Here is a 26,418-nt window from a genome sequence, read left to right as displayed (position 1 = left end):
TATGTATTAGACATCTATTAATGACTACGGCTTTAAGCCGTACAATCTTACGACGTCCTAATTAACAAAGAACTACATATGTGTTTATCATTTTATTAGATCTATAGTTATTTCATTGAACATTTTATATTTACTACCTTTGAATCCACTAGTTTCTAGTATCATTTGAATGTAAGGTATATTCTCATAGAACTGATATTTTATGCCTTCCACTATGTATTAGACATCTATTAATGACTACGGCTTCAAGCCACCTTCTTTTACTATAGTACAATCAAACAAGTCCTATTCAACAAAGAACTACATATGTTTTTATCAATATATTAGATTTTTAGTTACTTCATGAACATGTTTATAACTAACGTAAATTTTACCTCTCTTATAATCATCAAACACATTTTTGAATATCTGTAACCAGATGCCTGGTAAAATAATAAGGTTTTTGATAATGACTGAAGATGCCTCAGAAGTGAGAGGCGAAACATGTCTCATCTGAATAATGTTTTAAAGTAAATGCCAACTTCTTGTAATGTATTGAATAGGTGGAAATAAACAAAAGATATTATCCTATATACAGTTTATGAAACTTTCAATACGGACGAAAAATGATTTTCATCACTTGTAACATACCACTTAGTTGAGCAGCTCTTCTTCTTTCTCTCAATTCTTCCCAACCCAAACATTGCAACATTTTTGTAACGCTACTCTTTTGTCGGAAATCACTCAGAACAAATCGAGCTGCTTTTCTTTGGATTTTTTCCAGTTCTTGAATCAGGTAATCCTGGTGAGGGTCCCATACACTGGAACCATACTCTAGTTGGGGTCTTACCAGGGACTTATATGCCCTCTCCTTTACATCCTTACTACAACCCCTAAACACCCTCATAACCATGTGCAGAGATCGGTACCCTTTATTTACAATCTCATTTATGTGATTACCCCAATGAAGATCTTTCCTTATATTAACACCTAGATACTTACAATGGTCCCCAAAAGGAACTTTCTGCATCCGGGAGATAGTAGGTTCGAATCCCACTATCGGCAGCCCTGAAAATGGTTTTCCGTGGTTTCCCATTTTCACACCAGGCAAATGCTGGGGCTGTACCTTAATTAAGGCCACGGCCGCTTCCTTCCAACTCCTAGGCCTTTCCTATCCCATCGTCGCCATAAGACCTATCTGTGTCGGTGCGACGTAAAGCCACTAGCAAAAAAAAAGGAACCTTCACCCCATCAACGCAGTAATTAAAACTGAGAGGACTTTTCCTATTTGTGAAACTCACAACCTCACTTTTAACCCTGTTTATCAACATACCATTGCCTGCTGTCCATCTCACAACATTTTCAAGGTCACGTTGCAGTTGCTCACAATCTCTATAGAGAATAACATCATCCGCAAAAAGCCTTACCTCCGATTCCACTCCTTTACTCATATCATTTATATATATATAAGAAAACATAAAGGTCCGATAACACTGCCCTGAGGAACTTCCCTCTCAACTATTACAGGGTCAGACAAAACTTCACCTACTCTAACTCTCTGAGATCTATTTTCTAGAAATACAGCAACCCATTCAGTCACTCTTTTGTCTAGTCCAATTGCACTCATTTTTGCCAGTAGTCTCCCATGATCCACCCTATCAAATGTTTTAGACATGTCAATCGCGATACAGTCCATTTGACCTCCAGAATCCAAGATATCTGCTATATCTTGCTGGAATCCTACAAGTTGAGCTTCAGTGGAATAACCTTTCCTAAAACCGAATTGCCTTCTATCGAACCAGTTATTAATTTCACAAACATGTCTAATATAATCAGAAAGAATGCCTTCCCAAAGCTTACATACAATGCATGTCAAACTTACTGGCCTGTAATTTTCAGCTTTATGTGTATCACCCTTTCCTTTATACACAGGGGCTAATATAGCAACTCTCCATTCATCTGGTATAGCTCCTCCGACCAAACAATAATCAAATAAGTACTTCAGATATGGTACTATATCCCAACCCATTGTCTTTAGTATATCCCCAGAAATCCGATCAATTCCAGCCGCTTTTCTAGTTTTCAACTTTTGTATCTTATTGTAAATGTCATTGTTATCATATGTAAATTTTATTACTTCTTTGGCCTTAGTCTCCTCCTCTATCTCAACATTATTCTTGAAACCAACAATCTTTACATACTGTTGACTGAATACTTCTGCCTTTTGAAGATCTTCACATACACACTCCCCTTGTTCATTAATTATTCCTGGAATGTCCTTCTTGGAACCTGTTTCTGCCTTAAAATACCTATACATACCCTTCCATTTTTCATTAAAATTTGTATGACTGCCAATTATGCTTGCCATCATGTTATCCTTAGCTGCCTTCTTTGCTAGATTCATTTTTCTAGTAAGTTCCTTCAATTTCTCCTTACTTCCACAGCCATTTCTAACTCTATTTCTTTCCAGTCTGCACCTCCTTCTTAGTCTCTTTATTTCTCTATTATAATAAGGTGGGTCTTTACCATTCCTTACCACCCTTAAAGGTACAAACCTGTTTTCGCATTCCTCAACAATTATTCCTGGAATGTCCTTCTTGGAACCTGTTTCTGCCTTAAATTACCTATACATACCCTTCCATTTTTCACTAAAATTTGTATGACTGCCAATTATGCTTGCCATCATGTTATCCTTAGCTGCCTTCTTTGCTAGATTCAATTTTCTAGTAAGTTCCTTCAATTTCTCCTTACTTCCACAGCCATTTCTAACTCTATTTCTTTCCAGTCTGCACCTCCTTCTTAGTCTCTTTATTTCTCTATTATAATAAGGTGGGTCTTTACCATTCCTTACCACCCTTAAAGGTACAAACCTGTTTTCGCATTCCTCAACAATTATTCCTGGAATGTCCTTCTTGGAACCTGTTTCTGCCTTAAATTACCTATACATACCCTTCCATTTTTCACTAAAATTTGTATGACTGCCAATTATGCTTGCCATCATGTTATCCTTAGCTGCCTTCTTTGCTAGATTCAATTTTCTAGTAAGTTCCTTCAATTTCTCCTTACTTCCACAGCCATTTCTAACTCTATTTCTTTCCAGTCTGCACCTCCTTCTTAGTCTCTTTATTTCTCTATTATAATAAGGTGGGTCTTTACCATTCCTTACCACCCTTAAAGGTACAAACCTGTTTTCGCATTCCTCAACAATTTCCTTAAACCCATCCCAGAGTCTGTTTAATTTTTATTTACCGTTTTCCACCAATCATAGTTACTTTTTAGAAACTGCCTCATGCCTGGGTCATTATCAGCCGAATAAAACGCAAAAAACAATGCATAGGTAAAAAAGAAATTAAAGATCAAGTCCCCACAAAAACAGTTGAAGAGGCAAAATAAAACAACGGGGATAGGCACTGTAAAACTCAGAAGAAGTAGAAGGTAAGTCACTTAAAAGAAGCAAGGTGCAATCTTCTGAACAGCAGCATAGCACACACAAAGTTTGGCATTGTCTCATAATGTTTACGAGAAGCAGAGAACAGTTAAATGAGCCAGCTTGCATACATTATCAGGCGTGAAGTCACAACACAATCCAACAAATGTCAAGATGCAAAATCGTGCAGAAGCCGAAGATGAGAGGCTCAATTGAAGTAAATTGCCAGCTTCTGAAGATCAGCGAAACATATTCAACGTCAGGCACTGTGCCGGCTGAACTTGATGAATAGCTCAATGATCTAGTATTTCCTTTGGTCGCGAAAATGTACATAAATATATACATATAATACAGTTCAATATAATTGAAATATGTAACTAGGATCTTGTAGATTTTTTAGAACAGTTGATGTAAAAAACAATTGTGAAGATAAAAATGGTAAAAAGCGCACCCCAGAAACAAATGAAAAACGTATATGCACAGTGCGCTATTTCTTGAAGATAAAAATTCAGTTCGTAATTGAAATAGTCAAAGTCAGTGCAAGGCACGAGTTTAAATTTGAATGTGAAAACCCAAAATGCAGGTGGCAATATAGTATATTAGTATACATTTCTGAAAAACCCAATATCCAATTTGACTTCCTAATTCTTCTTCTTAAAAATTCTAAATTTCTAAACCTGAATTCAATTTTCCATGTCTTACAAAGTTCCTACCCACATTTTCTACCTCCAATAACCCTAAACTACCCCTCGTTTATATCCCTATCTTATCCTTTCCCATCATCTTTTAACTTCAAATCCTTTTAATCTTCTCTTACTACTAATCTTCTTCCTTTTTTTAACTTATCCTATCTTTTCTTTTCACCTCTCCTCTAAAAAAAAACCTACTTTCCAAATTGAACTGTATACTAATATACTATATTGCCACCTGCATTTTGGGTTTTCACATTCAAATTTAAACTTGTGCCTTGTGCTGACTTTGACTACTTCAATTACGAACTGAATTTTTATCTTCAAGAAATAGCGCACTGTGCATATACGTTTTTCATTTGTTTCTGGCATTGCGCTTTTTACCATTTTTATCTTCACAATTGTTTTTTGCATCAACTGTTCTAAAAAATCTACAAGATCCTAGTTACATATTTCAATTATATTGAACTGTATTATATGTATATATATATATATATATATTGCAACCTTTCCACCCCACGCCATTTGCCGCATAGAACCAAATGACTGCATGATAATCCCTAAAAAGTCGGGACACCGCCATATAGCACCATACGCCAAGGCGCCTGATGGAAAGGGACCTTTTTAGTCTAGAGTCAAATGCCACCTCATCAGGAAGGAACGAAAAAGAAAATTTTTCAGAAATGATGGGTGAGCAAAAGCTCTTCCGACCGTGCAAGGGTCTACTGCACCTTTCCGCTCCATAGAATCAAACCACCGACCTCCCAGGGCCATGGTGCGTTCGCGGCGAAAGATCAAAGAAAATAACACATAACTAGCTTAAAGGCATAAATGAACGGAAGGAAACCTGAGATACAATGTTATTCGGCAAAATGACAGGCAGACAAAAGTTTAAATACCTATTTATTGAGCCTTGATAAATCAAATTAATTAAAGGTTGATCCTGAATATTTATAGTATATCAATGTTGAATATGCAATGTCCAATGGACTAAATACAAGTTGTAAAGTGTCAAAAATTTAATTTCTCCTTTACCTCTTTCTTCTTCCCGACATGATGATAAATATTACATTATAATTTGTATAACATACTTTTAAAAAATCAGAAATATCCTTATAAATGCGACGGTTATCATTAAGAACTTTCTTCACTATCAGAAGAAGCAATTATTTATACAACAAATTAAATTGAAGATAACTTGAAGTGGTCACCTAGCTAAATAATTATATTACAAAAGTAAACAAAGAATAAATGAATGCTAGTCGATATAATCCTAATCAAAATAAAATGACTGATGTCGGGTCCAGAAATCGAACCCACATCCCAATGAATCCAATGACAAAAATTACGAAAATAAAACTCGATTTGTCATCCACATAAAGAGTGAAACACTACTACAAGAATGTATAAAAAAGGAAAATATGTACACATAATATGAAAAGAAACAATAACAATATACACATGCAATTGGCTGTATATAAAAAAATATGTGACAACAAAAATCCATGGTTGCCTCAGAACTCGAAACGATGATATCCAAGATGTCATCGACAAACGGGACCAAAAAAACTGCCTTTCAAATAATAATACTGGTGTTCCAGTTAGTTAAATATTATTATAAGATCATACATGGAAAAGTAAAAGAATCCTTTAAAGAATAATCGGTGTCGCACTGCCTTCATTCTAAGTGGAATAGCTCGAACAAAACAGCATACAGTAATCCTCTACAAGGGGCAAGCCCTCTCGCTACCCTTCCGTCTTCGCTCAGCTCGTAAATCTCTGGACGTCAAAGCCCTAGCAAATAATGGCCCGGTGTGGCAGAAATATCCTTTCAACATCTCAAGGTGAAAGCAAATCGTTTCCCTTGGAACACATATTTGTTAAATAATCTTATTTCATTATATATTCTCATATCATATTTCCAAAGCTCCACTGGCTTATAAATTCACTGTCCTGCCACAATTCTATAATACAATATCAATCCACTGTTCATTTTCTCATATTCACATCCTTCAACTTAGAATGACCGGCTTCGATTCCATCCGATTACAGAATACAGCCTAGGTTTTTCCTGCATTTTAAAATCAAATCAATAAAATCAAATATGGATTTTAAACATATCCATAATGTTATTCATATATATAGAAAGGGAAAATATTCGACATTAAAGGAAAACGCTAATCTCAATAGGAGGGCGTCTGTTCGATGTCTAGGCATGTCACAAGTTACGCATATAATTAATACAGCCATCTACAAATATATTATCATGCAAATTACGTGAAAATTAGAGTGCCTTGCTATCCTGATGTTAACAGTTGATAATCCATTTTTACAACCATAATCACCATGCATTATCATAATAAGCTTCGATATCACGTAAATAAATTATACAAAATTACGGTTTGGCTCAGTGCCAAAACAAATCTACTTTCTATTACTTTTACCTAATCTAAGTACTCTCAGACTAACCAATATTTTATCATCACGTCAAATACATGCATTACGTAAATTATATATATATATTTAAGCCCATGGAGTAGACTATTAATTCCATGAAATGAACATAAATGAATATGAAGACCACTCACAAGTTCTCTCTCTAATTAAAAAAAATACATGCAATTTACATGTCTAACCTAATTTACGCGATCTGCATAATGAATAACCGCGCATTTATTTAAAAAAAATATTTCATTTTAGTACTTATCATCATGTCGTAACAATCCAAGGTTCGGGTCCCGGGTAAGACCCTCATTTTCATTTTTTAAGCTTCCATGGTGTTGACGTTGGTCACGGGTTCATGTCCGTTGCTACTCCCGTTGAGCACGTTCATAATCCAATGATTATCTTCTACACTTATAACAGTTTTTATGAGATTAACACTTGTTGCGTCACTTTAACACAAAAAATACAATTATTACACTTTAATGAAATTAACACTTGTTGCATCACTTAAAAAATTACAGTTATACCGTTCTTGCGATCACATAACTTCAACCTTTTTTTAAATACTATTGTTTGTAGACAATTACAATATTCTCGAAGATATAAACTGTACATTTACAGTCTGAAACACTAAATAGATCAGAACACCATCAAACCGTGGTTCTGCTTTGGATCCTTCGCGTGAAGTGGATACTGTTGTCATCATCGCTATTCCTTTTATAAACTTTCCCCCTCTCATGCAAGAGACAGTGGATAATCCCCACTACTTTTTTAATTAATAGTTCCACGATGTCGTATGGCATCGGTAATACACTCAAACCTGTGACTCAGATTCTTAAGTAGTCTGGTTATGTGCGGAACCTGAATTGTTCGGCCATTTATTTAAAATTAATTATCAAAATAATGCCCCTACAATGTCCTCCATGAGGGTGCTGCGTACAAGGGACGCTTAGCGTGTTATATAATGCAACGATTGCGTATTCTTCCACACGTTAATATATTATAAAGAATTGGAATTTTGGCAGATGTCTATAATGAAATCATATAACATCCCGAGGTTTCCCATATTAAATATTATGCATGTCTCGAAATCTCATCATACAAATGCAACTCGCGAGCTGGCAACATCGTGTTCGGCCATTTTTTCAACGGGTGAAGGTATCATTATCGATTTTTCTGGCTTGACATTTTCTTCTCTCTCTCTCTATCTGCGTATTCTTTTAGTTAAGACGGAGTGGTGTTTAGCAGGCTACAAAGGTTGTGTAAGCATGTGCAATCTAATGCAACTTTTTGTAACAAGTACGAGGGAGCTTTACAAAGGTTTTTCACTGCCAAATAATTAATAAATAAATATGTACATGACCGATAAGGTCACTCAATATATATATATATGTACATTTTCGCAACCAAAGGAAATACTGGATCATTGAGCTATTCATCAAGTTCAGTCGGCGTTTGAAAGCACAGTCCCTGACGTTGAATATGTTGCGCTGATCTTCAGAAGCTGGCAATTTACTTCATTTGAGCTACTCGTCTTCGGCTTCTGCACGATTTTGCATCTTGACATTTGTTGGATTGTGTTGTGACTTCACGCCTGATAATGTATGCAAGCTGGCTCATTTAACCGTTCTCCGCTTCTCGTAAACATTATGAGACAATGCCAAACTTTGTGTGTGCTATGCTGCTGTTCAGAAGATTGCACCTTGCTTCTTTTAAGTGACTTACCTTCTACTTCTTCTGAGTTTTACAGTGCCTATCCCCGTTGTTTTATTTTGCCTCTTCAACTGTTTTTGTGGGGACTTGATCTTGAACTACCTTATTTATTATTTCAATTTCATTGTCATACATTTCAATACGGAACATTATGAAATTGTTATCTTTAAATGCTGTGTTTTGACGCTATGACTGGTATTTATGTTCGTCCACTGCAAGGCGATATGGATACATTGTGGGCATGCTGGTTATGATGATTGTTGCTACGAATTATGATGGGATATGCCTTGCCTCGATGCGGCAATCCTTTATTATTTCACGCGCCTTGTATGAGCTCATGAGTCCATGAAAGCACACATCTTGCTATACGGATTATATTCGTAATGTGTCTTGACATATTGGTTTGTTCTGAATCACATACACTTCTTGCTTGATTTCTACGGTTTGTACGTATGTGTGGTTGTGCTGTCTGCCTGCCTGATAAATAATATTCTGCGCATGTCACAGTGTTCTTTTCACTTTTACTTGTATTTTTCTTTATTTTCATTCTCAGGCTACCGGTATTTGCTGGCCTAATTATTTAGTAACGTTTGTTGTGTTCCTTTGTATGCATTTGCTTTCATTGTTAGTTTTGTTTACTCCGCCTCGTAACTATGGCAACCATCTATATCTACTTTTGTTGCTTGAGATGCTGTGTATTCAAGCTGGGGGATTGTTGTGCAGAGCAGCATCTCTGGTGATGGTTGTTGTAATATGCGGAGCATATTGAGTTGCAGTCGGGATGTACTTAATGTTTTGATGTGCGTGTATTTGTTTCAAAGTATGTCCACTTTTATTATTTTATTACGAGGATTAATGCGTCACACGGCACGCATATGAAACTATGTGAGGCCAATCAACCGTGCGTTATGAGATTTGGAATTGTGAGAAGCGAGTGCGGCCATGCTTGGTTTGTGTTCGATGAGCCTCTCAATATCATTGGATGTAAAGTTTATGTGGTAGATATCCGATGCATATTTCTGTAAGTTATGTCTCAAACTATTTTTATTTATCTTACCTTACTTTATGTTTGTTAATAAACCCCCATATTTTTTGACCCCATTCTTTCATTTGCTGGGAAGGTTTCTGGGTTCATTCTATTCCTGTTCCTCCCATTGCTCCGATTATGCACAAGTTCAGCTCCAGGCTGTTTTAGTCTGTTCCAGCCCATCCACGGACCAGTCAGTGTACGTAGGTTAGAGTGGGTGTGCGTATGTATGTGTTGCATGTTTGTGCGTGTGAGTGGGTGTGGTCGTTTCAATTCATAACCTATAATCATCAGTTTTGTCATTTTATGGACGAAAAGAATAATATTTACGCCTAAACTCAGCTGTTTTGAGAGTGTATTAAGATTTCATTTCCATATGGTATAAAATGTTGTAACAAAATGTTTTAATGTGTATACAACAAATAATTTAACAGATTGTAAATGTATTATACAGAGACTAATCAATGGCATTGTATTTTAAATATCAGAACAAGGTTTTAAAGTTTCAAACTCAACAAATTAGTCATATTATTTTCAATAAGACGACGTAATATATAAACGCTTTATATTTAAGAGGTTTTTAAAAAGTTTGTTAATGGCAAACCATAAGTGTAAGTTCTAGAACACTGTCACCAATTTAACTTTGTAAGAATATTTCTTATAGCTGAAGATGTTCACAATATGAACGAAACATGTCCTATGTTTTTAGGATGAGATCCTAATTTTATAATTGCTTTTAAGGTATTGAATAGGTGGAAATCAAAGGTTTATTGTTCTCCTCGGTATCCTTTCCTCTGTCATTCTCTAGATGCCTCTATCCTATTCTATAGTGGCTCTTCTTTTACTATATCTCGAACCTTCTCATTTCTCATCTTACCCCATCTTGTCACTCCTATCCTACTTCTCAGAAATTTCATTTCACTTGCCCGTATTCTATTCACGGCTCTCTGCCTCATTACCTAAGTCTCAGCTGCATACGTCAGAATAGGTATATAGTACATCCTGTATATCACCCTTTTGCTTCTCTGAGGGACATCCTTGCTCCAAACCAGGCTTCTGATTTTTTCCAGGAAGCTCCTGCTTGTCTTCCACGCTTGATTATTTCCTTATCATTTCTTACACTTTCCTCTATGATACTTCCTAAGTACTTGAAACTCTCTACCTACCTAAGCTGTTCCCCTCCAAGCATTATCCCCTCTCGTAGGTCTCTCCTTCTTTCTAGTTGCGATCACTATCTCGCTCTTTTGGGCATTAAATTTCATTCCACATTCGAAATAGACTTTCAATGTATTAGGTCGTGTTACGTACATGTAGTACGTGTTGTTCTGTACTTAACATCTCTTCAACACGTACTACATGTACGTAACACGACCTAATATGTTGAAAGTCTGTTTCGATTACAATGCGGTCGTGAAAATTCAATATTCATTGACATGCCCCACAACGTGCGACTTAAACGCACTCTACAGTGTGCTAGCAGCAGAGCCAGGCCTGTAGCTCAGATCCTTTCAAACAGAACAAAGATGGCCTAGGCCACCATAGCTCAATTAGTAGAGCAACCGACGCGAAATCGGGAGGTTGTGGGTTCGGATCCCACTGGTGTCCGGCTGGCCATTTTTGTTCTGTACTTAACATCTCTTCAACACGTACTACATGTACATAACACGACCTAATATATTGAAAGTTTGTTTCGATTACAATGTGGTCGTGAAAATTCAATATTCATTCATTCCATATTGTTCCACCTCATCTTTTATCCACCTAACTGTTCCTGGATATCCTCTTCCTTTTCTCCCCAGACTAACAGGTCATCTGCAAATATCATCACTTTCATTTTTCCTTCTCCAATTTTCTTTGCCACTTTTGTTATCTCGTCCATTGTTACTACGAAGAGCAAAGGTGACAGAGCACTTCCTTGTTTTAATCCACCTTTTTGCTCCAAGCAGCCTGTTTTCTCCCTCCTATTTTCACACAACTAACACTCCCATTGTACATCTCCTTCACTCTTTCTACGGTCTGTTCCTCGACACCTTTTCTCTGTAAGGCTTGTTGTTTCTACACACACAATCATAAGCTTTCTTAAAGTCCACGAAGGCCATCACAAGATGCTTACCCCATTCATAATGACGTTCTTGTAGTTGACGTACTGTGGACCTTCCTAATCTGAAACCATACTGCTCTTCTCTTAACTTTTCTTCCACCCTCTTTCAGATTCTATTCTCCAGAATCTTCTCAAACACCTTTGCACAGTGGCATATCAATGTGACTCCCCTATAGTTCTTAAACTCCTTTCTATTCCCCTTCTTGAAAATGGGTATGATTACCCCCTTCTTCCCATCTTCAGGGGTCTTCCTTTCCTTCCATACTACTTTCGACTCACGATATAGCCTACCTCTCCTGCTGCCTTCACCATCTCAATACTCACTTCATCTAAACCTGGGTCTTTCCCTCCTTTCATACTGTCCAGTGCTAGCTCCACTTCTACCCATGTTAAGCCTTCTTCTTCTTGCATATTTCTTACTTCCTCCCTACTTCTACTTTCCTCCTCTGTGCATCCTTCTGGTTTTAGAAAATCTGCAAAATACTCCTTCGACATTCCTTTCAGTTTCTCCATTTCTATTTTTGTCCATCATTATAACATCTTCCCTCTTGCCTTTCCTCTTATTCCTGATCATTCCATACAGTACTTTTTTATTTCCTTTGCTATCCTCTTCCATCGTGTTTGTCCACTTTTCCATCGAATTCTTCTTCTCCTCTGTTACAACCTTTTTAGCTTCTTCCTTTTTCATCTTATATTCTTGTCTTGTCTCCATCGTCCTCTGTTGAAACCACATTCTGAAAGCTTTATTCTTCTCCCTAACTGCCGCTTTGACTCTGTCGTTCCTCCATGGGGTCTCCTTGCATCTTTTCCTGGCACTAGTTCCCCACAAAGTTTCTCTGCAGTTTTTACTAGTGTCCTCTTGAACCTTTCCCATTCCTCCTCTCCTTTTTGTATCATCTGTTGGAACGTTCAATCTTATTTTTGCCTGGTATTCTTCCTTGGTTTCCTTTTCCTTCAGTTTCCATATTTTTATGCGTCTTTCTTGCTTCTCTGTTCTCTTCCTTTCTGTTATTGTTTTCAGTTTCATTACCAGTAGTCTGTGGTCACTATCTAGGGCCTCTGATGGTATTACCCTTGCATCTATAACATTCCTCTTCATTTCCCAGTTGTAGATCATGTAATCTACAATGGATTTTCTAGACCAGTCACTGCTATACCAGGTTATCTTATGGCTTTCTCTCTTTTTGAACCACGAGTTCCCGACCGTCATCCCATTTCTTTTGCACAAATCCAGTAGTCTTTCTCCTTCCTTATTCCTATTTCCCCATCCTTCCGCTCCAAGCATGTTCTCATAACCCTTCCTTTCCATTCCTACATGGGCATTCAAGTTCCCCATTACCACATTATTTTATCCATTCAATTGTCTCTCCAGATCTTCCTCAAAGTCATTTTTATCTTGATGCATGCATCCTGCTTGTGGAGCATACACTTGTACAATTTCCCAGGTTTTTTCTTTCACTGTTATTTTGACTTTTATCAACCTGTCACTTATCCTTTTTACTTCCTCTTTCAATCCATTTCTTACTACCACTCCTACTACATTTCGCTTTCCCTCATCATGTCCTATCCAGCACAACCAAAAACCATTCCGCAGCTCTCTCCTACCCTCACCCCTCCACTTAGTCTCTGCCAGCCCTAGTACATCCAGTTTTCTTCTTTCCATCATGTCTACAATCTCTTCTATTTTTCCGGTCAATGTTTGTATATTCATTGTGCCAATTCATAATCCTGTTCCTCACCAGGGTCATTGTCTGTTACATCTGCCTGGCTTATGGTTCATTGTTTCTTTGAAAGCAAGTTTGTCGTGACTTCATCAGAGCCCTGTTAGCCGCCATCTCTTTCAGGATTCCTGTGGGGCCTTCACAGCTACCGTAGGCTATTCCCTACTTGATGATGTTGCCCATCTCCCACGCTGTGGACAGCAGGAGGGCTGGTACCTCCATTGGGGATGTTTCTGAAAAGAGTTGCATCACCTTAGTAGCGCAAGACTCAACATTCTTAAGCTTCCTGTTTCAACATCCACACTTTGACCTCATGGAGCAGAGTTTTAAGTTATTATCAGGTGCAGCACATTCTCTATGGTCAGTGACCCCAACCCTAGAAATAGTTCATGAGGGCCTATTCCTTTAATCAGCTCTGTAGCAATAATTTTGACATCAATACTTGGTTGGTCTCAAGAAGCAGCGACAGGTTCAATTTCTGGACTGAGGGCCCAGGGCTGTGGGCACAACGCGAGGGGCTTTGAAAGTAGAGATGGGGAGATTCTGAACGAATCATTGCACTGAACGATTAAATCATGATTCAGTGAACAAAATGAATCAACTCGTTTGTGAATCAAAAGCTGAATCGAGAGATGGCAGCCGCAACTTGTTCTTTGGTTCTTGCTTGGTTCCTCGTCCGTCCTGATTCACATCGCCAAATCGGGTATCCACCATTTTTTAATCAATGACAACTTGTGAAGAACGACTCTCTTATTTTTTATTTAACGTGAACTAAAAGTCCAGTTCACAAGTCAAATACTCCTAACCTAACCTCATAGCAAATTTTTTTTTTTAAATAAGAAATTATCACGTCATTTCAAGTCACATACTTCATGGAACTGTAATATACACTCTACTTCCAACTTGTTACAAAATGTTAGGTTAAGTTTACTTCAAGGTTCCCGTTCTTGTTCTTGTGAACTAACATGTGAAACATTGCCACAAAAATGTTCATATCTACTACAAATTTCAAATTCGATTGTCATATAGTTTTGACTGGAAAGGATTAGCTGGACAGTTGTGTATCATATTACTCTTGTAACAATGCTAGCAATTACCTGGAACATTTCACTTCTTGAAAGTTGTAAAGCAGTAGCAGTTATAAAGAACATCTGATCTATGGTTTCACTTTCGGCTCTCCATCACGTGGTAATTATATGAACTACTCCAATGAACAAATCATTTTAGAGAATTGTTTCAAATGAATCAGGTCTTCTAAATGAATCAGATTCCCCATCTCTATTTGAAAGGCAAGAAGAAAATAGCTCAGGTATCACTGCTGAGTGCACCAACAGTAGGCACCAGCAGCTCCAAAATTAGCAGAAACACTGTCTGAAAGCGTGCGGTTAAAATTTGCCATATGTGGTAGGTTTTGAAAGGATTTTAGTTCCACAATTTTGCAGTTTTGATGTAATTAACCACAATGAAACAGAGCATTTGCATAACTATGATTTTTATAGTATTAGTAGGGTATGTAAGCCTAAGTTTATGTAATTAAGATTAATTAGTAGAAAGTGTTTTATAAAATGTAAACTTGTCACTACTTGACACCTATGTAAGCACTAAGTAACAATAAATTTGAACACATTAAAGACGAATCCCCAGATGTCTTAGCTACTTGGTATCATCACACAATAACAATTTCATTTTCTTGAATTGATCTTGAAATTTTGTATGCCTTGTAAATTCCAAATCTTGGTTCAACAACAGCCAAGACACTTACTATCGTACTCTTTGAGTTTATTTTTCTGAAAACCTTCACTCTACTTTTACCCATCTCCTCCCCAAGAATAGTTGTAACACTACAGAACTGCGTTGGCTGCATGTCTCAATTCTCCTTTTATAATCCCCAGCTCCACATCTGCCAATTCTGAACATGATGAACAGGAATGTATGAAACACAGTCTTATGATGTCAATATCTGTTGGAGCTTGACAAGTTCTATCGCCTGCAGGTGGTGGACTTGCTGAACGACCTGTACACCTGCTGCGACTCCATCATCTCGCACTACGACGTCTACAAGGTGGAGACCATAGGTGACGCCTATATGGTGGTCAGCGGGCTGCCGGTCCGTAACGGAGACAGACACGCCGGGGAGATTGCGTCGATGGCGCTTCACTTGCTCACCAAGATAAAGTGCTTCGAAATTCGGCATCGCAAGGGGGAACTCCTCAAGCTGAGGATTGGGATACATTCAGGTAAAGCCTCAGTTAGAGAATATCATTCTCAATGTGATTTTATTTTGGTGTGAATAAATATCACATGAGATACGTTCACTTCCTTCCATCTGCTCCTTAACAACACACAATTATACACAACACTCCACACTGCCATTATCAACAAGTCCTCAGCTCTTGGCCTGTCACCTCCATATATATATATACTGTTCGACAAACAGTCTGGAAATGTTCTTCCAACACACTAAACATTCAAACATACAAGGAACAATTGATCGACCGGCCTCTCGATTGCAGTAGATCAAACTTGAATGTTCGATTACTGTTTATAAACACACATGGTCAAGTCTATAACATTCCTAATGTTTCTACATGTGTCTGGATAATAAGTCATTACAGTAAGTTTCCAGAAACCTCCATATGTATCGGAATGATAGTGTAATATATGAATATTACAGAGTTTTGCACAGTTTTCAGCTACACACATTTTGAGGTTAGACATATTCACACCTCGTATTTGAGGCTATACATATTTACAGGGTATAGTCACACTTAGCATTTAATAAAAGATAATTAAAATATATTGAACATAATAACTGAAGGTTACATTAAGGATGGCGTACATAAGACAGGAAGACTAACCACAATTATATTGGCTGCCCTGTTGATGTTTCAACCACACTACGGTAGTCCTGCATGATTAGAGGAGAAACAGGAACAGACATGAGTGGCACAATATCCAGACCACCTTTACAACAACAGTTAAGCTCAGGACTGTTCGGACCCCCTCTCTGGTGCAGGCATGATACCGTACTCACTCCTCATGCAGAAATGTTCATATTGGAGCCGCACCATTAACACCAGGCTGAAAGAATATGTTTCATCCAGCCAGAAAAGTCAGCAATGGCACAATATGCTCCCTCCTTCCTCATGCGGGAAGTGAAATTTGGAATAGCGCCTGCCAGGATTGTAACAACTGTTTCAACAGGAAACACGTCCTAGGCTGAGAGAGAAGTCACCTCACATGAAATGTTGACACTATGGCAAAGCTTCTCAAGTAACCACTACTCTAAAGAGTGATGAGATATATTCTACTCCAGAGCACGCTCGTTTGTTGTGTGTGAAAAAGGCATGCTGTTACATGTTCTGTTCTCCTATCCCGGGCCTTGTTTTGTGTGCTCGTGCATGCGTATCCTTACTACCTGACCTTGTACACACGTCCAATGTTGCAGTCATATTCCCGCTGTTTGCTCTTTTCTTAACTTTTGTAATTAGTCATGCAATTCCAATGGTGCAGTGCGTCTTAATGAACAATTCACATGTGTTAACTCAGCTTGTGGAATTCAAAGAGAGATTCCTGGATGTTCCCATTCCGAGTCCATAATCTTTAAAATAAATTTCAGAAAACAGCCTAAGAAACCAAAAACGCAGTGTAGGCTTCTCACTAAAGAAAAATTAGATGACATTGGTCATTGTTTGGAAAGTTCTCCCCAAGAATCACTTCATTGTCTCGCACACTAAGTGGGAATGTCATATGGTCTGTGGAAAAGGTTGGTGACCTGCACATAGTGGGGTCTAAATGTACATAATGAATTCAGAGACCCATACTGAATATTGTTCTTGGTCGAAACCTCCATAGTTTCATGTGTACATAAAACAATTGCCACAGGAGTGCTATTAAACCTGACTTCATTGGACAGTACTACAATACTACAATAACACACCTTTTTAGACAATTAACCAACAGGGAAGGTGGTAGAGTGTCAACCTCCAGATCCCCATCGACTGCAATAATATATTTGTTCAACTCATGTTTTAATTAGGACATTACTTTGCATATCGTCCCTGTTTTGCCAAAAGGGCGAATGTTACAATGCTCTTCCTATCCATTTTTTTCCCTTAAGACTGGTCACGCCTTCCAGTCACCATATTGATATGCAGTCCATCAGAACAATTTTCGTTGAGGTCATTTTCCTATGCGCATGTGTAAAGGAAACTGAACTTTACTGTACCATACTGAAGGAATGTATGTTTACATGACATTTACCCACTCCTAGAGTGTGATGTATTTAAGGTTCATTTTCCTTTACACACGCGCATAGGAAAATGAACTCAACGACAGTTGTTCTGATGGACTGAATATCAATATGTGGCTTGGAGGTGTGACCAGTCTTAGGGGAAATAATGGATAGGAAGAGCATTGTAACATTTGCCGTTTTGGAAGAACAGGGACGATATATGCTCAATTCTACATCTCATCAAGATTATAAATGATTTAAAGTGTATCTACACTTCACAGAGATACGAAGAATATTAAAAGACTTCTTCTTCTCATATATTCCCACAGCTAAGTGAACAAAAGTGTTTTAAGGAAATTCTAAAAACAATTTTTTCATAGTGTCAAACTTCTATGTTTTAAGATACTTTGTTCTACACGCAATATGGCTGAAGATGACATTTAAATAGGTAGAAACTAGTCCCATTAAATGTTTATTTAATAAACACTGTTTAATTTGTATTGAAAAAGTGGATTTAATGCACTTATTATTTTAATTTTGGTTTAATCAAAGTTCAATGAAATGAAATTCATTTCTCCAGCGGGGGTAGTCAGATTTTTGAAGGGTCGAAGACACTCCATGTCATGTCATATATAAAAGTTCTCTGGTGACAAATTTGTAGTCATGTTACAAAAACTCAGCCCAAGAGAGATCCAGTTTCCTCTGCCATCTAGTGGGCCTAGAGTAAAACAGAATGTCAAACTTCCAAATGGTATTGAATTAAAACGTCTGCGCATGGTAGTCAAGGCCATACAATTATTATTATTATTATTATTATTATTATTATTATTATTATTATTATTATTATTATTATTATTATTATTATTATTATTATTATTAACCAACATGGAGTGTGATTTTGCATTATCTTTTTCAAGAGTACACTGAAAATAATTCCATTAGAGAAATTCACAAAATATTTCCACAGAACAGTTATTAGTAGGGATTTGTAGCCCATTTGTCTCAATTTATCTGACTGCAATAATTATGCCATCTACAAGGTGAGCCCCCAAAGCATACAAGAACTGAAACATAATATCTGTCACAAAACTGCCGCGATTGCTCACAGCAAGTGACAAATAATTTTCTAACGAGATCCCAGTATTTTGCAGAGAATGAAGGTGACTAGTTTCACCATATACCTTCATAATTTGGTAAGTAATGAACTTAAAATTGTTTGATAAACTGTTGTACAGTTTATCTTCCTGCTACTGACCTCGACCTCCACGCGGCTTGCCCACGGTATAAACACCACACTGATCACCCTCTTGTGATGTACGATAAGCCAATGACAGGTCAGTGTGCAAAAGCACAAAAGACACATCTTCATACACTGCCGGCCGTCTTCGAGGCTCTCATTTTTCAACATTCATTTCAACTTAATCACGTGTATGCATCTTATCTTCCCTTTGCCTCTTCTTCCACCTTTCTTTGAGTTCCCCACTTCCCACATTAAGACTGAACTTCACCCTGCTGACGAAGCTGGAGTTCTCATTGAGGGCTATCAAGAAATAGTTGAAGAACTGCGAATTGTGGGGAGAGGTGCTGTCTTTCTCTCTATTACTCATTTTGTAATCATTTGTTCTTACGATACGCCTCTCTTGTCACTAGGTCACTGCGTGGCTGGAGTGGTGGGGCTTAAGATGCCTCGCTACTGCTTGTTCGGAGATACGGTGAACACGGCCTCCCGCATGGAGTCTTCGGGAGACGCCTTCAGAATCCACATCTCAGAAACAACCTACAGCCTCCTGCAACGGCTGGGGGGCTATCGCTGTGAGGAACGAGGGCTCACGCCCATCAAGGTTGAGTATTATCCAGATAGGAACATCACTGTCATCATTCATGATCTCCTTCTGCCTTGTGTACACATTTTAATTTCAATGATGGTTATGAATTTCATGTTTTTGGTCCGTATTGAACAATATATAAGTAATAATAATAATAACTTAAATGTTTCCACCTTTTCAATACAATATATTCACAAATTTACAAAATTATACGGTACTAGTTTCGACCCATCTAGGGGTCATCATCAGCCGTATTGGAGCAAAGATCATTTGTGGCGAAATCCTAAGACAATATTCTCTTATTGTCTTAGGATTTCGCCACAAATGATCTTTGCTCCAATACGGCTGATGATGACCCCTAGATGGGTCGAAACTAGTACCGTATAATTTTGTAAATTTGTGAATATATTGTATTGAAAAGGTGGAAACATTTAAGTTATTATTATTATTACTTTTAATTTCAAACTGAAAAAAGAAATTTTTCTCAATTTTTTATTAAACAATACAAAAACACAATCACATTTTCTAACACAAACTACAGGTCTATTTTATTTGCAAATTGAAAGAGCCTCATATGAGTAGGGTTCTTATATTAAAATGGTCAAAATCCAGCACTTGAAAAAATATATATACCTATTTTAAAGAAAAAATGCATATATGTACTGCTTGGGATCCTGCATCCTATAGATAATTTGAGTAACTTCTTCCTCACCCTTAAAATGAACTAAGTTTATATTTTTATTAATACTAACAAGAATGTAGTATTTTGACATGTTTTATGAGCTAGAGTGGACACTTCAGTTTCTGCAGTAGGACTACTTGCTGGAACTCTCAGGTACTTTAGAATCCTGTGGTAAGGTTGGAAAAAAAGTTTTGACACTCGCAGTAACCAAGTTCCATGAACAAAGCATTAGTCCCGGAGATGCAGAAAGTGAAGCAGATGTTCTACTTGTTCAATATCTGAGCTGAGCTGTACAACACACTTGAGTGCTAATCCTGAGTAATTTTTTAACATTCTATTGCAAGAGGTAAAAATTAATATCTACTGTATTTTCAACTTTGATCAAATCTTTTTGCTAAGAGTGGGACCTATTTCTTATCAGTTTCGACTCAGTTCGGTTCTTCAGTCTGTTAAAACTAATTTTCGTCGCCATAAGACCTATCTGTGTCGGTGCGACGTAAAGCCCCTAGCAAAAACAACTAATTTATTAATTTATTTCATTTTTTATTTATTCATAAAAACGTTTTGACAGACTGAAGAACCAAACAAAGTGGTTATAAAAAAATATATGATGAAATCTGAGATTTTTGTATGGCCTGGACAAATGAGGGTTCTAAAACTCACTACAAACCATACGGTTGAATAACAAACCAAAGTAAAAGTCTTACAACGCAAGCTACACACTGAGGAGATTCATAGAGAATTTAAATTATCTTCATGCTAGAAGTGCAAGGAGTCTTGCTCCTAAGCACGAACAAAATTAAAAGTTTTACAATAAAAGATACACACTGACAAGATTCAGTTCAAATCGAAATTGTCTCCTGTTAAGAGTGTAAGGAACTGTTCTTGTAAGCACAGACCATGCTAAACAAACTGCAACTCACTTACTATAATCTGTTAATGACACATTCTTGATTACACAGCTCACTGGGATTGTGATACGATTTAGTCGCACATATTTTGTGATGAAAGCCGTGCATGGCATATTGAGTCACAACGTATGTGAGTTCCTGATTTTCCTTCATCCAGTTTTTCTCTAACATGGCGCTTGTAGCGTAGAAGCGACTCTTCTCTCCAGATGTATTGCGTATTGTTTAGTAGATGGCAGGAACAATTGGTTCCTCAGGTCCTCAACATAAAAGGTCTCCTTAGCTAGTATATAAACCATTCTTGTAGGTGCTGATTTTCCCATTCTTAGTGCATTTTTAAGGAAGCGCACTTTGACACATTCTATTTTTGCAAAGTCCCTCTGTTTAAGATATTCCCAGATAAGTTCTAATCCATAAAGTCTTATAGCTGTAGCTAACGACAGAGCTGGGAGGTTCCTTATGGCTGGAATTGCTCTTGTAGCTGCTGCAGTTCTTTCTTGGATATGGTATCTAAATGACATTGTAGTAGTTTGCATGGAAATTCCAAAATATCTAAAGTGGTTGACAATTTTCAGCAGTTCTTCATTGAGAGTAAAAGAATCTCTACCTGAGATTTTTCCTCCCTTTAGATATGTCATTTCGACTGTTTTCTCCAAATTTATTGTCAGGCAATTATTCTTTACCCACTTCTCCAACTGTATTAAAGCACCTTGTAGGTCTTTTCTATAGGGTGAACCCAGCACCATATCATCTGCATATAAGTTTTGCTCCCGCTGTGCTCTGAAGGATGTCTGTAATATCGACCGTAGCGATGTTAAAGAATAGAGGGCGCATTGGATTTCCTTGCAGGACTCCTTAACATGTTGAGCGCCACAGCGGACACTGGAATCTATTTTTGGATTTGCGGCAAACACGGGTGTCCACTAGCTCAAAATTAGTAAAGTACGCATACACTTATCCAACTTAATATGGAATTTGACCATATAGAATATCTGTCACATCCCATAATTCATGCACCAGGCTTAAAAATCATAGATTCAGATACAATACATTTTATTTTATTTTAAAGGACACATGTGTCCACTGGCTCTAAATTAATAACGTAAAGGAAAATTTTGAAATTTTGCTCTGTGGGCCAAAACTGTATTTTTGCTCTCTGGCGTTACGTTAGCAACATTCTGCCATGCTTTTAATGCAAAAGTAGAAATTAACATAAAAAACTAGAATAAATTAAGGTGGACACCGGTGGCCTGTTGGCTGTCACGCTAGTGCTGAATGTGTACAACACAACACTTCAAGTAGTAGGCGCTAGTGTCCACTGTTGATAAACTTAACCATATCAGGTATTTTATTTGATTTATGATGAAGGGAATGGATGATTTTCCTGAAACATATATGTTAAATTAATTATTTTCTATCATTATAAGGTGTATTGACAAGGTGGACTCAAAATAAAACTATATTGTTTCTTTAATAGATTCTAGTGTCCACTAGCGTGACCGCGTTGGCCCCAGCCAACAGGCCACAGTAGACAGCGGTGTCCATCTTAATTTATTCCAGTTTTTGACATTAATTTTTACTTTTGCATTAAAAGTGTGGTAAAATGTTGCTAATGCAACACCAGAGAGCAAAAGTACAGTTTTGACCCACAGAGCAAAATTTTGCTTGGCGCTCAATGTGTTAATTAACCCCTATGCACCCATAAGAGGACTGGTACGCGCTTGAGCGGCTGGGCCAGGACTCCACAAGTGGACTGGTACGCCGGGTTGCAAGGTTGCATATTGGAGACATTTGTGATATCTGTTGGCTTTTTCCAGAAACATTTCTAATTGAAATCTGTTCTTGGTGTCTCAAAGTGTCACCAGAGTGCTCTGGTATGCTTTTTTGGCAAAGAGAACTGATTAAAATATCGATCGAGAAATCTGTATTCTGTTGTTGACAAGATGGCTGAGAAGGAAGTTGCTTGCTCGCTCGTAATGCTCAGTAATAGCGAAATGCAAAGCATATTTGATGTTTTAGGCTCTGATTTCAGCAGTGTTAGTGAGGAAGAAGTTATTAGTGATTCTGTGCATGAATGAACACTAAATATATCACCAGAGATCTTTCGCGTAGTAATATCGTATGACATGGAATGCCGAATTAACTTTCTCCCGCCCCTCAAGATCTGATTGCATCTGCCAGATTTGAACCTACGATCTTGGTACCAGGATGTGAATACTTTACCACTGATCCTCAGACTTAATAATAATAATAATAATAATACACCGGGTGAGATATACGGCTGTAAGTTCGTATTTCAGAGATAGGTTCGAATCTCATCATTCGCTTACTCGTGACTTGTTTCCCATTAGTTCCTTATTTCCAAATCAGCAAATGTTAGGCTCATGTCATATTGGTTTCCTATTATTTCCTTATTTCAAAATCAGGCAAATGTTAGGCTTGTGCCTTATAATTAAAGCCATAACACACACTAAAGAATTTCCTAGGTGAGATAATGAAAAATTTAAGATTTCAAAGGGATTTTTTTATGTGTTATATTTCTGTATTGTTCAGTTTTTTGTGTCATGAGCAATAGTGAGGAATTTCTCAATGATGTAAAACAGGTCCTGTGATAATACGCACAGTCGATCATCCGTTATACTGTTTTAACCAAAAGCTTGCAACACCCAGGTTGCATACTATGAAGTTGGCAGATTCCTAGCAATGTCAGAGCAAAGGGCGGGTGGGTGCATATAGGTTAAGAAACCCAACTAAAAGTCTTACAACAGGAGCTGGAATGACCAGATTCATTTCTAATTGAAACCACCTATATGCTAAAAGTGCAAGAAGTCTTTCTCCTCAGCACTAACAATAGTAAAAGACTTGCAACATAAGATACAGAGTGAAAAGTTTCAGTTTAAATTGAAACCATCTCCTTGCTAAGAGTTCAACAAACCTTCCTCCTTAATTGCTGACCATACACCTGCTTGAATTGCACCTCCTAAAGAGACTACGCACAAGGCAAAAAAAAAAAAGGGAACTACCTCAGAACATTTGTTGCAAGGAACTTACTACCAACACCTGACATTCAGCAGACATATCATGTGAACCAAGAACCACCAAATACCTGTACAAGAGGGATCGCTACTGATGAGATCATGGTAGAATGCAATCGCTGGAAAGACTGTTTAATACTAACATAAGGAGAATATGACGCAAGCTCATGTATTTCTGTGTCACCTGCAATGCACTGCCCAGGAATAAGAAGACGGCTACATAGATGTGATTGAACATCCTCAAAAGAGGCTTCACATCTTCAGGGAATACTTGACACAGCAAATGGGAATCAGGCTAGAGAAGTGAATCAGAGATGCCACCAGGAATGAGCTGGAAAACACGGTGGAGAATCACACCCCTACTCAATAATGAACCAACTGAACTAAAAGTAACCAAAATATAATAGAACAAATGAGAATCAACAGTCAAAACAACCATGGAAGAGTGGCAGCCTCAGCTACGGGCACAATAAAGGGGAAAAGGAGACAATGCAACAAACCAGGCCAAAGGACGAAGTGGTATCCCCCTCCCCTTACCGGCCAGAACGACAACGGAAACAACAATACAAATAGTGCAATAGAAATAAATGACACCTCACCAGTTGGACAGATAATCTGAACACACTTATAGCAGCAGTTAAGTTGAACACAAATGGGAATAACACAGGAGAACACAGATAATAGTGGTTTTAAAACCGCAGTCAACAAAAGATGGCATGGCAATCTGGACTAACACTTCGACAAAAAAGTAATATGCAATGTAGTGCAGGCAGAAACTCTGCAGAGAAATAAATGTGCGAAAGATACCAAACAAAGAGATTTGAGACCTGCAGAAAAGAGTACATGGCTTTTTTTTGCTATTTGTTTTACGTTGCACCAACACAGATAGGTCTTATGGTGACAATGGGATAGGAAAGGCCTTGGAATGGGAAGGAAGCAGCCATGGCCTTACAGCCCCAGCATTTGACTGGTGTGAAAATGGGAAACCATGTAACACCATCTTCAGGGCTGCCGACAGTGGAGTTCGAACCCACTATCTCGCAGATGCAAGCTCACATCTATGCGCCCCTAACAGCACGGCCAACTCACCCGGTAGTGCATGGCTTTATGTTGCAAAACTGAGTGAAGACACTGCTATAGATGACATAGTGGATAAGTTGGGCCTTCAAAGTAAAGAAATGTACATTAGTTTACAACTGCAATTTTTGGCCATTTGACATTTATTGTTGTCGCGTTTGACAACCATGGAAATACAAAGGGCTATTCTGGCAGGACAATAAAGATACTAACATGGAATATGTACTGAACCTTCTGTCACAAAAAATCCTGAACAACTATGATATTTGCATTCTCACAGCAACTATGGTTAGAGACGAATCGAGATTTGACGTCCCTAAATTCTACTATTTTCATGCAATACACAAAGTGAAGTAACCACAACATCACTGTGGCTGAAGTGCATGCACCTTCAGGATTAAGAGGCCAGCATGAGTTAAGGGGGAGAGCACATAACAAATCTCATTCATGGATTTAAATTGTGTCGAGTGTCAGAGGTTGCTCTGCTTCTCACCAAGTCAATCCTAATTCTTGTGAAGTTGGTGGTCTATCTGATGACCTTTAATACCAGCAGCTATATTCTTTTTCGAATATCATCTCTATTTTTGTGGTTTGTAGCCTTGTGTCAATCAAATAATGTACATTATGTTGGCAGCCCTAGTTCTTGGCTGCTGAGGTAGCACAACATTTCATTGTTCTGTTCTGTCCTGAACCGTACGTCTGTCAGACTGTCTCCATCATTACTCCCTGTGGTTGGGGGCGGTAGAAAACACCCACGGTAACTCCTGCCTGTTGTAAGAGGTGGTGGTGGTGATTGTTGTTTTAAGAGGAAGTACAACTGAGGATATCAACTTGGAAGTGTGGGTTGGTGACCATGGGGCATTTAGCTGAGTCCTGGCATTGTTTCCACTTACTTGTGCCAGGCTCCTCACTTTCATCTATCCTATCCGACCTCTCTTGGTCAGCTCTTGTTCTTTTCCAACCCCGACACTAATAGTTTCCCAGGACTTTCATTTTCATGCCCTTCATGGCCCTTGTCTTTCTTTGGCTGGTGCCTTCATTTTTCGAAGTAACAGACCCCTTCCAGGTTTTCCCTCCAATTATTAGTGTTATATAGATAATGGTTGCCTAGTTGTACTTCCTCTTAAAACAATAATCACCACCACCACCACCTGTCTCCATCATTGCCGTGATACCTGAGTTCAAAATGGAGGCAGAAACTAATGATTATAATTCACAGTTGCAATGAGTGACAATTTTTGCTATTATATTTCAAGAGGGGTGTACTTTAGAAACATTGCTAACGTAATAAAGTGTTAAACACGTAAGCTGTGGCTTGTGGTTGGTAGACTCCAATCATGTTCACTGGAAATAACATTCAAATATGAAAAATATTTTTGTCAAAGTCATCTAATTGTGTGTTATCTGGGTGTCAAAAACTTTGGAGTACCTAGCAAGTTCAACTTCTTGGCCTCCTGACGTGGTGGATTTATTTACGCCACTTGCTTTAGCACTTAGGCATCCGGTCGTAAAAAGCCGCCTCGACATATTCATCTCACCTCATACCCGACCCCA

General features: G+C 37.9%; 1 protein-coding gene across 1 annotated transcript in view; it reads left to right on the top strand.

The window, feature by feature from the left end:
* Nucleotides 1–26,418, top strand: part of Gyc32E (Guanylyl cyclase at 32E) — a 533,171-nt gene that overhangs the window by 485,535 nt on the left and 21,218 nt on the right. Inside the window, exons 17-18 of the mRNA XM_067149664.2 lie at nucleotides 15,096–15,339; nucleotides 18,987–19,177. Of these exons, the coding sequence (XP_067005765.2) occupies nucleotides 15,096–15,339; nucleotides 18,987–19,177 (435 nt within the window). The remainder of the gene's footprint in view (nucleotides 1–15,095; nucleotides 15,340–18,986; nucleotides 19,178–26,418) is intronic.

The sequence above is a fragment of the Anabrus simplex genome, chromosome 6, assembly GCF_040414725.1.
Source record: "Anabrus simplex isolate iqAnaSimp1 chromosome 6, ASM4041472v1, whole genome shotgun sequence".
In the NCBI taxonomy this organism is placed as follows: Eukaryota; Metazoa; Arthropoda; class Insecta; order Orthoptera; family Tettigoniidae; genus Anabrus; species Anabrus simplex.
The sequence above is the reverse complement of the archived record's forward strand: the minus strand, read 5'-3'. Positions and strand labels throughout refer to the sequence as shown.